The 13,777-nt window shown below is 39.1% G+C and overlaps 1 protein-coding gene and 2 non-coding genes across 3 annotated transcripts; 1 reads left to right on the top strand and 2 right to left on the bottom strand.

Moving 5' to 3' along the window:
- Nucleotides 1-1,673: 1,673 nt before the first annotated feature.
- Nucleotides 1,674-13,097, bottom strand: nfe2l2b (nuclear factor, erythroid 2-like 2b). The gene is made up of 5 exons (XM_036569930.1): nt 12,972-13,097; nt 7,049-7,279; nt 5,613-5,675; nt 5,344-5,511; nt 1,674-3,890 (listed from the first exon to the last, which is right to left on the bottom strand). The coding sequence occupies exons 1-5, from the start codon at nt 13,002-13,004 to the stop codon at nt 2,643-2,645; spliced, it is 1,743 nt and encodes a 580-aa protein (XP_036425823.1). The 5' UTR covers nt 13,005-13,097; the 3' UTR covers nt 1,674-2,642.
- Nucleotides 11,843-11,961, bottom strand: LOC118808737. Its single transcript, XR_005007300.1, has one exon. It is a non-coding gene; the product is annotated as a 5S ribosomal RNA (ribosomal RNA).
- Nucleotides 12,313-12,384, top strand: trnad-guc. The gene has a single exon. It is a non-coding gene; the product is annotated as a tRNA-Asp (tRNA).
- Nucleotides 13,098-13,777: the final 680 nt, after the last annotated feature.

Here is a 13,777-nt window from a genome sequence, read left to right as displayed (position 1 = left end):
TGATCAATCAGTTCAATTTTTTTCTTTGAACTTGATTGGCATTAGTGGAGCTGCAGCCTCCTGTGAAAGGCATTTCGTATCCATCTACAGGTTGGGGGCATAAAATTCATTCATTCATCAGCATTATGTGATCTTTTCAGTGATATTAACTCCCTGTAACTAGAGAAAAGCACTCCTAAACCGGGCCCTGTATTGAGATGTAAATGATTTATGAACATGTTTAGCTGCTTTAATTCCTCTCAGACCCTCAAAGCTCAAAATAAGTCCACTCAATGATGTCACATTCTCATTTTTTATTATGTTAAAAATCTTAACAATGTGAGAACACATGAATCAACAGCAATATTCTGAATGTGTTGAACATTTATAAGTGCTGCAAGGTTATGAGACAAGATCTACTGAAGGAGAACCAAGATGAGGGAAAACCTCAAACACTATGTTTCCTTTACTTAAAAAGCCACAGAAAAAAATCTGAAAAAGCATAAAGCTCTCTTTTAAACTGCTGAAGAGCTTTTTCCAACATCCTCCTGCAGGAGAAAAGGTTGACCAGGTAAAGAGAGAGCAATGTAAGGTGTGTAGAGTCAGCCTATATCACTCCCTCTGACCCCCCCGCCCCACCCCCCCAAATACTGGCTCAGTTCCACACTAGGCCACACCCTTCAGCTACATGCTGTTATGATATATGCAGTTGTAAAGCACATTCTTTGTCTCTGTGTATTTAAGTGGGTGTGTTCGTGTAAGTTATTGCATGTTTTTATCTGCCACTGTGTGGAGAGAGGGAGCATGCACATTGTTTGTTTATGCACACTGTTCGTGAGAAAGAGATGTGTAATCCTTCTCATACAAGAAGGTGCTTGTACCCTCCTACACTACAGTACCGGGTGAAAGTCAGAGACCCCCCTTCATTCATTTCATTTACAGTCAAAACAGCAAGTAAGTACAAGTTATTCATTTTTAAGAATCAGGAGGAAAGCAGAATGACATATTGATATGTGAAACCTGCACAGAAAAACAAATATAATACACTTCCATTCTTTTTAGGAGACTTGCTTTTTCAAAGAAATCTGCATTTCTACATTTTTTCACTCCTCCAAAGTTCAGTCTTAGAAGTTAGTTGCATTTTCTGCTTCTCACGATGCAATTCATTCCAAACACATTCAGTAATGTTCAGGTCTGGACTCTGGGAAGGTCAGTCCATTGTTCTGAGAACAACAGCAGCTTCTTTGTTTCATTTGCAATTTTTTTCTTTCTCAGTAAAGGCATCTTGAAAGGTACAAATTCTTTTATGATGGACAAAAACATGAAGATTTATCTATTAAAAATTTTTTGGACTACAATTTTGGAAACTTCTTTTTGCCATTTTTACTCAATATAATATGCTATTATAGTTTTAAGGTGATTTTGCATCAGGTAAGTTTGGTGTGGCAATAGGTAGGTATATGCATGTGCATGAATATAGGTTCTACTATCTGCGTTGTCTGTAGCGTGTAGGTTTGCATGTCCATATTATCTTGAGTGATTGTACAGGTCCATGTTTGTTTCATCATGTGTGGGATATGTGGCAGTACATAGGTTCTCCCATTAGTGCGGAACTGTAACATCTATTTTAGGCATGTCCTGATCCTATCTGACCAGCAGCCTAAGCAGGATCTTATGGGCCCAAGTGCATCAACACTTCCATCCAAAAATTACATTCAAAACAATACAGTGAAATTGCAATGTCTCAACCAAAGTATTTAACTGGAAGCTAATACCTGATTTATCTATGTTTACTAGTCCGGACCACGCCTTTAACATACAGCACTGTGCAAAAGTCAGAGGCTGCCCTTCATTTATTTAATCTCCAGCCATTAAGTTCAAGTTATTCATTCTTCAAGAGATATTTCTTAAGAGATTAGATGTTTTCACATGCATAAGAGGAAACTGAAAGGAAAATCAGTGAGTTTCCAAAACTGGAATTACAACATTAATAAATATACAGAACCACCATGCAAGACCTGGTAGACCATCAAAACTGTCACCAACAGATAAACAGTACTTCAAGCTTTATCTTTGAGAGATAATCAGTTCAGACCTCAACATCATGGATCATATGAAGCAGAAAATTCAACCAACTTCTAATACTGAACTTCGGAGGTGTGGTAAAATTTCCCTCCAGATTTCTTTAAGCACTGTTTTTCTGATGGTAACAGTTTTGGTGGTCTCCCGGGTTTTGCACAGTTGTTATGAGTCTCATTTTCTCTACATCATTTAATCTTGTTTTTCATTTCGCATTTTTTCCCACTTATTTTCCTTTCACATACCCCTTTCTTAATGCAAGCGGATTATGATATATGTAATGTCCTCAGTAATATCTCTTGAAAAATGAATAACTTACACTTAATGGCCTTGTGACTAGAAAGTGAATAAATGAGTGGTGGTCTCTGACTTTCGCACAGCACTGTAAGTGTGCGGCACTGAAAATTTTTGAGGGCCCCTAAGCAAACTGCTTTCAGCGCTCATAGCTAGACATAGCCCTGTTCATTAAGTTATGCACTTTTCCCATTAGTGCTGTACTGTAGCGTGAATTCACACGCATTTCTTCATGTATGTTACATGGCAGCAGACAGGTCCTCCCATTCGTGCGTTACTGTAGCATGTACTCATGTGCGTTTCTTCACGTGTGGTGTACCGGGCAGCAGGAAGACTCGTCCATCAGTGCTGTACTGCAACGTATATTCTTTGGGGCTGTAAGGAGTTCCATGCTCATCCCTCAGCTTAGAGAACACCTCGTCGTACAGCTTACTGAGTTTTTCTCTGGTCTCACACAGAGCTGCGGCATTCCTCTCTCTCTCCCTTAGCCTTTGTTGGCTCTCCTCTCTGAGCGCCTCCACTTCAGCCTGCAGGTCCACCAGGCTGTCCAGCTTCCTTTTGCGGCAGCTTTGGGCAGCTATCTTGTTCTTGCCACGCCTGCGGATGTCCCTCATGAGGCTGAGCTGACTTTCGCTGAGCTTGTAAGTGCTGATGGCCTCGTTAAAGGTGTCCACCGACATGCTGGTGATGTCTTTCACACTAAGTGGAAGGTTTAAGGTTTGAGCGCGCTGTTCATCGCGGCATACGCTCCAGCTGCAGTGACCCTGTTGTGACTGGAGGGCTGTTTCAGATGAGGGACTCATGTGAATGACCTCAGTTGAATGCTCAGATTGGTCAGAAACTGTTTCTGGGTGTGAATCGTCCTGTGTTGACTGTTGTGGATCAATTTCTGTTTCAGATGATGGAAAAAGTGGAGGCTGCAGATCCACCGCTTCGGATAGGAGAGGCACATCCAGCAGCTCTGTGTGATCTGACTGGACAAAGATACTATCCTCCGATAGGCTGGTGCTAAACGGGTCCTCTCCATATAGGGACATGTCTAGATCTACGGGCTCTCTGGAGCTTTCAAGGCTGAACAATGTCATATCGTCCATGACATATGAGGAGTCCTTTGGTATAAGCTCACGCTGACATAGCGAATGTTCAGGTGCTGTTGTGTTTGCATGCTCTGGGTACAATTCTGTTTGTATGTGCAAACAATTCTGATTGTGTGTGAGCTCACATTCTCCTAAACTCATCTGGTTTAGGTTGTCAGGTGGACTTGCTCTCATAATTGTGTCTAGGAAGGATTCTGTGAGATCCTCTGGTTCACAAAAGGTTTGTTCGAGTTCAGTTGATTCTGGAAGAATTTGTTCTAATGGCGGAGATTCTTCACTGGTATCAGAAATTGTGCATGTGTAGGTTTGGATCATCTCAGCAGGGCCAGAGTGCACATTTACGAGTGGATGAGGGCCAGAAACCATGGCTGTTTCCGTGTTCTCCTCCAGCAGCTCACATGGACTTTCAGGAACATGAGCCTCCAAGAGATCCAAATAAGGCTGGAGAACAACCAACAAAATCAGTCGAATTCACATACAGTCAACCACAGCTTACAGAAACATATATGTAATTCCAAGGTTTGGAATCATTTTGTTAATTTACATACAACAATAACTTTTAAATTTTATGAACAAGACGAAAAATTGTACATTTTGATGTTTTATTCAATGTTTCATTGGTTTTGAGCAGGGGCGGCTGGTAAAAATGGGCTAATATGGCTGAGCCCTCCGTTTGATTCAAGGAAAAACTGCACTAAAATTAGCTGTCATTTTTGGCATCCACATCATTTTACTTGCTGTTAATAAATGACTAAAAACACATTATTTTGGACTTCTGTGGACCCAAGAACAATAGCAAAACAAACAGTTTGTAAGAAAAACATGAATTATTAATTTGCTTTACAAGAAGCCTGTGTTTATCTCATTTCCACCACTGCAACAATGTTAATGTCTATTAGCACCTGTATAGGATTTGCAGTATTATGTTAGTATTATTAAGCCATGCTAAAAGTAGTAACGATTTAACTTGTTGATAAAAAAATAAAATTCTCCAGTGAAATATACTGTGATTGTTCTGTTATCTTGCTATTACCGTTAAGTAATGGTACACATCAACATTTAAACAAGTACAATCAGTAGCTGGCCTAGACAGCTCACTGCATTGTTTCATTGCTGCAGCTGAGAAGAGGCTTTCAAATGTGATGTTTTGGCAGTGTGAGCTACTAGTACATGTTTTTTAGCCCACTCGTCCAAAATTATGACCAGCAGTAACTAATTTTCAGTTATTATATACTGTAAATGATATACTGTAATCATTTATTTACAATAATTTTGTCAAGTTATTTATCTCCAGATGTGATCACCACTTTTCAAATATGGATAATTCTGGATGTTAATTCTTTTATAAGATCATTGATGTTATACAGCCAATCATATGAAATCTATAAAACTGCATTTACATTATCAAAACCAATTATTCCAAACATTTGAACAATAGTGTTCATATTTACAAATATAAGTACAGTTCAAATTTGCCCTGCTCTTTTGACTGTACATGCTGTCTTACTTGTTTATCTGTTTTAGAAGTCTAATCAGGGGCAGAGACTGCAAATTAAGTCAGGAGCCTTGTATACATTATATCTGTTACATCTTTATGTAACAATGGTTATCTCTACTGTCCTTGTCCAACAAATAAAATAAAATAAATTAAAATATACTTAAAGGTACCTAAAAATGCTATAGCACTTACTTTTAGAACGTGCATGGTGTCATTACAAATATATGATGATCACTACGTTGAAATACTGCTACAAATCAATAAAGCCCAGACAGCACAATTCAATACAAAAGAAGGTGTGGATGTGAAAATAATCACAAAGGATGTGAAAAAAATCATGTATTGGCCGGAACTCTGACTGTGTGTGTGTGTGTGTGTGTGTGTGGAGGGGGCTACCTGCAGATCAGGCAACGGCAAGACCTCAATAGGCGCTTTCTCTTCCTCAGCGGGCAGCTTCTTAGAGAAGAGCAGTGAAGACAGCAGGGGATTCTGGGTAACGGGAGAACCCTGAGAGGAAGGTGTGGAATGAACGTTGCCAGGGGAAACCAGAGAGTGGGGCGGGGTCTGTAATACAGGGGAAAGGGCAAGCAATAGAAATCGGTTTTCAGAAGACAATAATTACAGGCTCAACTGCTTGTGTGTCTGTGTGTGTGTGGATGTCTTACCTGTCCAGAGAGGAGGTCCATGAGCTCAGTGTATGGATCAAATGTGGTTGAGTCATCAGCTCCCTGAAATATAAAGAACGGTTAAGCTGGGTGTGTGTGGGTGCCACTGAGAAAAGCTTGACTCAAATGCCTACATCATTTATACATTAAAGAAATGTCTTACTAATAATATATATATATATATATATATATATATATATATATATATATATATATATAGATCCGTTTACCCTTACAATATGTAGTTTAGCATTGTATATATGAGTGCATGTGTGTGAGGGTGGACAACATGGACAAGCTGCTGACTGCCTACAGCTGCTAATGGAGAACCCTACGCTGGACACTTGTGATATTTTAAACATCTGGTATTTTTACATGAATTGTTATGGCTGTATTGATTTAAATATCAATAATGCGGTGGGTCCACCAGACCACTGAGTAACAAACACATGAACACCACACAAGGGTTATTTTCCACTCAAAACAGCCATTAAGTACAGGTTATTCATTTTTCAGTCACAGGAAAGCAGAAGACATACAATTAACTGAAAATTACATAAAAACCTCAAAAACTACAATCAAATTTTACTGACTTGATTTCAGTTTTTTTAAAAAAATCTGCAGTGATATTTTCCCACACCTCCAAAGTTCAGTCTTAGAAGTTGGTTGAATTTTCTGTTTCTCACAATCCAAGTCATTTTAAACGCACTTAATGATGTTGAGCTCTGGTGGTCAGTCCATTGTCCTGAGAACACTGGGAGCTTCTTTGTGTCATTTACAAATGTTCTTCTTTTCTTGTTATTTTTCATCTGTTTTCTCAATGAGGCTTCTTGACAGCTACACATCCTTTTTGACCCATAGTGTTGAGTTCTTCTCAAAGTAGAAGGATGGACAGAAACACCTGTGGATTTTTTCAGATCTGAACCCAGAGTGGAGCTTGAGTTTCTCCTGAAAGATTTAAGGACTGTTTTTATCCTTTGAATTTGTCCTTTGTTATGCAAGTGAATTGTCTTATATCTAAGCAAGATATATAAGAAATATTTACTGGAAATTAAGTATGGTCTCTGACGTTTGCACAGTCCTGTATGTTTCATATTGTTTCTTATTATATCTTGTATAATATAGATTTTTAATCCTATAATCCTCATACTGTTTTAATTTTCATTCTTATTCTTTTTCCTTTTTACTTTTAGTGATAATATTTTTAATTTGTTATGTGATTGTTTTCCTATGTATTAGTTACACTGTTTTATCGTACTCTAAACATTGAGATGCATTTTATGTATGAAGGGTGCTATATAAATACATGTATTATTATTATTATTATTATTATTATCTGAAATACATAAATTAAGTTCAGTGCATTACTTATTTCAGTGCACTTGTGTATTCGTGTTTGTGTATATGCAAATGCATGTATGTATGAACTATTTTACCTGTAAGATTTGTGATAAACTGTGGGGCAAGACTTCTCCGGTTTCCTTGTCCAGTTTCCCAAGCGTTAAAATAATTCTCTCCAGCTCTTTCTCTTGTTTCCTCTTCTGTTCCTCCTGCTCCCTTGCTTTCCTCGCATCCTCCTCTCTCTCCTGAAAGTGGACGTCAAACACCTCCCTTTCCACGCCCAGATCAATGTCCTGCCTCCACAGGATGTCAATCAAACTGATCTCCTGGAAGACAGAAACCAGCGGTTATGTCACTCTTTTGCTCATGCTGCAATCTGCATGAATATACATGTCATTATGCCTTTGGCTTCACAACTAAATCCTTCCTGTGCACCCACGCCAGCACATATGCGTAAAATAAACACACACCCACAGCAACCTATAGACAGCTAAACATTACTGACTAGACTAGACATGTCACATAATTATGGTAGAGCAGAGATGTGCATGCTGACTAATTGTGATATTTAAGGAATCCGTAAGAATTAATGAATGGATATTGGTTCATTAAAAAGGTAACGCTGTGTCCAAAACAAAACAGCACATTCCAGGCTGGTCTAGTCCTGGTTTAACTGGTCACCCAGCATGATAATGTTTGTTGACCAGAATAACAGCAACCAAAACAAAACATATGCAGGTTTGCTGGTGACCAGCCTAATAGCTTCCTTTGCTGCTGACCAGCTCACCAGCATCTAAAATTCAATATATGCTGGTTTTGCTGGTGAACAGGCATGCTGGTCTATGCTAGTTTTTCCAGCAGGGAAAAAAGGCTCTTCAGATTAGCTAAAGCTGAAACTAACTGATAAAACATCAGATGCTGGCCTGTTCTTCTCAGTGGACGATGTTCTAACCTGTTACTGTCACAGACCACCTCCTTGTTTTTACGCTCATTGTCCATTTTATCAGCTCCACTTACTATATAGGTGCACTTTGTAGTTCTACAGTTACAGACTGTATTCCATCTGTTTCTCTGCATACTTTGTTAGACCCCTTTTACCCTGTTCTTCAGTGGTCAGGAGCCCCATGGACCCTCACAGAGCAGGTACTATTTGGGTGGTGGATCATTCTCAGCATTGCAGTTACACTGACGTGGTGGTGGTGCGTTAGTGTGTGTTGTGCTGGTACGAGTGGATCAGACACAGCAGTGCTACTGGAGTTTTTAAACACCTCAGTGTCACTGCTGGACTGAGAATAGTCCACCAACCAAAAATATCCAGTCAACAGCATCCTGTGGGCAGCGTCCTGTGACCACTGATGAAGGACTAGAGGATGACCAATGCGAACTGTGCAGCAGCAGATGAGCTATCGTCTCTGACTTTACATCTACAAGGTGGACTGACAAGGTAGGAGTGTCTAATAGAGTGGACAGTGAGTGGACACAGTGTTTAAAAACTCCAATTTATGTTATAGAGTGTCAGAAATCATATAATCAAGTCTAATTGAAATTAATCAATAACTTGAAACAGTCTGAGGCAAGCTTGTGATGATTTACACATGCTTTTTTATGCCAACTGGAGTAGAGAATTTCATTACTTGGTAGCTACATTAGCCACGTGGCTCCAGTGCAAAACTAACTAAGCACAATTCAAACACCAAACATGTCTGATCAACAACATATGAGCTAAGAGGGAAATTAATCTCTCACCTAACTCAGCCAGTTATATATAAACCAGGCTAAAGATCTCCAGTATGTCTGTAAACCAGTGAAAATCAGTTTTATCAGACGTTGATACATACATATAATTCGATTAGTTTTGAGCAGACGCTTCAAACGTCTTTACCTTTCTTACTTTATCTGACCTACAATAAAACAACCCTGTAATCTCCTGATAGTGAGTGTGGTCAGAGGTTATGGCTGCCACCACTGAAGGAACTTATCTATTACTATGTCTGTTATCGCATTCGCTCAATATATTTTTGTGTTTGTGCTGGCATGCTTTCCAGTGATGTCAGTACACAGTCATGCTATTATCACCACCTACATCATAATGTGAAAAAAGTGCACACATCAGTTGCTGTATCTGAACCAAAGATGTGTAAAGGTGGCTGTAGTTTGTCATCTGTCTGTCCTCTTCAGCTTCCTTGTAATTAAGCTAACTCTTGCCCTACTACCAGACCAGACACATAAAAAAACAACATCAAACAGATTCAGTTCACATGAGGGAGGCTAGAGAAAGGGATCTTGAGTTAATATACAACTATAGATTACCACAGCAGAGTTTTCTGTCTAACTACACAAATATTACATTAAAGAGGACATTGCACAGATTTTGAGAACATGCTCGCTCAATAATATAATCGTTAAGATGTAAACAATGTCATTCAGAGTGGTTTGATGTGAAATGCTCCATTTTAGAGAAACTTACTAAATCAAAATTTCCCCATTCACAGTGGTGGTGATAGGAACCAGACATCCAAAGTGTTTAATGGCTCTAAAAGCTCCCGTTGTTCCATGAAATGGTTATGAATACAGTGCGTAATGCCTGAGACGTTGTTTTATATTTGTTTTTGAGATTAGGCTTTGGTCTAAATGCATTTTTATTTAATAGGGAGGTACATGTTTACACATTATGAGGCAAAATAGTAACCAATGAAAACTTATTTTTTCAGCTTTGCCACTACTCACTGGTCCTTTTGGATAGTAAATAAGAAAGCTATATTTGTACTGTAGATATTGCAATCAGTGTCAGTAAACTTTTCTACATTGCATCATTTTACAGAATAACTCTTTAAATGACTGTTTACATCTCAACAACAGAATTTTTAAAAAGCAATGAAATTCCCTTTAAAGTCCAGGTCCTGTTCCCATTACACTGCATTCACATAGTTTTAAATGCAGGTTTCGTGACATGTTCTGATTAGTCACGAGTTCCTTTCACTCAGTGACATGAAAAGCAAACCAAATAAAAAACAAAGCAGAGCCAGAACAAGAAAAACAGGGATGAAAACGGATAGGTGAATGAACCGCTGCTGGTCTGGCACACTGCACACACACACACACACACACACACACACACACACACATCTAGAGCACGGTAGATGTGGTACATGTGATAATGGAAGTGGAGGAAAGAGTAGGCAGGTGATAAGGCTCAGTGTGTATAAAGGACAGCCATTGATGAACTTCTCTAGTCTCTAAATGCCTGACCTTGTCTCTGCCACATGGGTTCTATGAGCAACACTGGGACTGGCTCAAAACTTTTGCATTTCACAACACAGCACCAGACTGGCTAATTACATACATCCTAAAACCCTAGTTATTATAGCTTGAGTTAGAGCATAAAGCTAGTTCAAACGTAAAGTACTGCGCAAAAGTCAGAGACCACCCTCCTTTTAATTAATTTCCTGTCAAACAATTAATAAGTACAAGTTCTGTTTTCTGGAGATATTTCTGAGGAGATTAGATATAAGATAATCCACTTGCATAAGGAAGGAGAAAAACACTGTGGGTCTAAAAAGAAGACACTGCTGGAACTGGACTGGCCACCCCAGAGCCCAGACCTCAACATTACTGAATGTGTTTGGGATTACTTAGATCATGAGAAGCAGACAATACCACCAATTTCAAAGAACTTTGAGGGTGTGGATAAAATTCCTTGCAGATCTCTCTGACAAACTGAAAGCAAGACTCCTGCAAAAAATGCAAACTGTAATAAAGGGAAAGAGCGGACACACTAAATACTGATAGTTAGTTGTTGAGGTTTCTGTGTAATTTTTTTGTTGAACACATTTTTCTGCTTTTTTCCTGATGCTGGAAAATTAATTAGTTGTATTAAATTGCTGTTTAGACTGGAAAACAAATGATTGGGCTGTCTCTGACGTTTGCCCAGATACCAGAAAGCCAATGGTGTAATACTTGCTGCTGTCTTACTCCTTTTATGTCTGCCACAATAATATTACATGGACCAAACCAGAATGGATGTGAAATGTCTGTGTGTAATTTTTTTGTATTCAGATTAGACTTTAACTCTAGACTTATTACTCAGTAGCTCACGTGGAAATTTCTACTACTACTGCTACTAAGAAAACATTATGTAAGTTAAGAGAGCGAGGAACAGAAACGTAAACCTACCCAAGAGTGCCAGGAGTTAAAAGGAAAGGTTCAGTCAAAAAAGCTAATGTTGCTAACAATTAATTAAAAAGCCTGATTTTTGGCTTCCTGCACCAAATCCATGGAAGCACTCAGCATACAACAGAACTGTAGTAAAGTATTTTAGTGTCCTTTAATTACTTTTAATTCTGTATTTCCCAACTTTACGCCTCTTGTTCATTACAATGCTGCCAACATAATCTCTATAAACATACACAGTTATTTTTTCCCCAATACGTTATTCACCATAGAAAGTTATTTAGAAACCTTCTATGAAGTTCTATGAAGTCTCCATTAAGTTTTATGAAGTCAGTTTTGGAGTTTGAATGTTAATGCTCTTTCCTCTAGCCTTCCTTTTTAACCTCTGTGTGTGAGCAATTCCATGTCACAGGTCTCCCTCCCTGTTGGTATATACTGCTCTTTAGCTGAGGGCCCACCTGAAGCCATTCATGTGTTACTGATTTTTTCCTTGCCGCTATCAAAACACTTAAAAAAAACAACTTTTTTTTATTTCCTCTGGTAACTTACACTATATAAATATACAAACAATACATATTAGTATATACTATATATATATACTACATACTAATACATAATAGACCATATATATCATTGTAAATGTGTTAGTTATATAAGTGTAGCATATTTTAGCCCAATGTTTATAAAAAATCTAATGTACTTCAAACTCAGACAGAAAAAGCTTACAGCACCTGGTATTCCCAGGCGGTCTCCCATCCAAGTACTAACCAGGCCCGACCCTGCTTAGCTTCCGAGATCAGACGAGATCGGGCGTTCTCAGGGTAGTGTGGCCGTAAGCGAGAGCTACACTGCGAATAGGCCTATTTGTAAGTCAGAGTCGGTAACAGTCTGTCATTTTACCCCCTGTTCAAAAATGAACACCACTCTGTTTCAGCAATAGAAGTAACTGAACTGCTAACACTGGTCGGCTAATATCAGTTAGCTAACTAATGTACACAAAGTGCAGTAACTTTCTCGGTTCTCTATTCATGATTCGGAAACCGAATTTCTTCCTACAGAATAGTGAAAGTGGCGTAAAAGAACCGTTTACACACTGCATTCCATTGTGTATTAAATTATTGTACCAAATGAGTGAGGAATGTTGACACTAACAGTGAATGAAACCGCATATGCCGGCCTGAGTGCTCACTCCTCGTTAGTATAGTGGACAGTATCTCCGCCTGTCACGCGGAAGACCGGGGTTCGATTCCCCGACGGGGAGAAAAATACAATTTTTAATTTTTTACCAGATTCAATAAAACATAAATCAACGAAACGACTTTGTATAGTACGGCAGCATTACAGATAACTCTAATAATGCCTAGTGTACTGAACACATTTATACTCGGCTTGCGTTTCCATGTTCCACGTGGAGAGCGCCTGTGAGAAGCGCCAGCTTCTTGTTCGAATTTTCCCGTTCCACCTTAAATGGTGCATTCTGGCGCCTGAAACGGAGCTGGAACATACAGTTCTATTGTTAACCATTTAAGGTGGAACAGAAAAACTCGAACACGAAAAAGAAGTCGACTTCATCTTCACCAGATTTGCTATGCCCGCCAAGTTTCCTTTTTAAAACCTTTAAACACGACACCAGCATCCAGATACAACTGTTCGTCGCCTCGACCACATCGTCGATAAGTCTAAATGCTTTACCTTCAGCGCCGAACCTTCATTCATGTCCAGACTTGTCCGGACTGACCGAGCACTAAAGCATCACTATAACGGATCACCTCGCATACGACTGTAACGTGACAGCTCAGTCTGCTTTACCCAAGCCGGCATTACTATCGCTACGGCTCACTTTCTCACCTGCTCGCTTTGGAGAACTGCTGATTCTTCCATGATGAAGTTTTGATAGCAGAGCTGTTAATCCCGTTGATGTTGTGCCTCCATATGCAGCTCCACACGCTCCTCTGTCCGTACAGGAATAAACTCTGGAATAAACCAACCTGCTGCGGGGATCAGAACTTCTGTCTGATTAAACTCCGCCCACTTTTAAGACCAGCCAATGAGATTCTCCTAAAGCAACACAGCAGAACGCCTTCTGTGGTTCTCAATCTCAGTCGTGGAGTAGCGCTGCCCCGCATGCACGCTCAGTTCAGCTCAGACAGGGCTTGTTCATTAGTCTCATCAGGTGTTTTAGGAGCAGAGGAAACTAAAATGTGCATTGCAGTGGAACTCCAAGACCAGGATTTAGGATCACTGGTCTAAGTTATTTGGAGTCTTATATTTACTCTGACTTCCGTTCTCTGAATCCATAGAAGCAGCATATGATACATGTGTAATAATAAATTCTGGTGTCCTCATTGCTATTAATACTCTATTTCCAAAATGCACCCTTATTTATTACACTGCTCTTCATAATTTATTTATCGAGCGTATGTCTCTTATTTATTACAATGCTGCCATCACAGTGTTAACCTAAAGTTATATATTTTCTCTTAAATAAGCAAAACAGCCTTTTGTTATTTAGCTAGAGAAGAAAAATTAAGATAAGTAAGCTACCCATCTGGCAGGAGGTTTACCCAAAAGTTATATGAAGTACATTATACAATTTTAATATGTTGCAGTCCATAAATAAAAGCAACTTTTTTCTGCATTTCCTGCTTTAAAAA

This window comes from Colossoma macropomum, unplaced genomic scaffold (assembly GCF_904425465.1).
Source record: "Colossoma macropomum unplaced genomic scaffold, Colossoma_macropomum, whole genome shotgun sequence".
Classification (NCBI taxonomy): Eukaryota; Metazoa; Chordata; class Actinopteri; order Characiformes; family Serrasalmidae; genus Colossoma; species Colossoma macropomum.
This window is presented reverse-complemented; position numbering and strand designations above follow the sequence as displayed.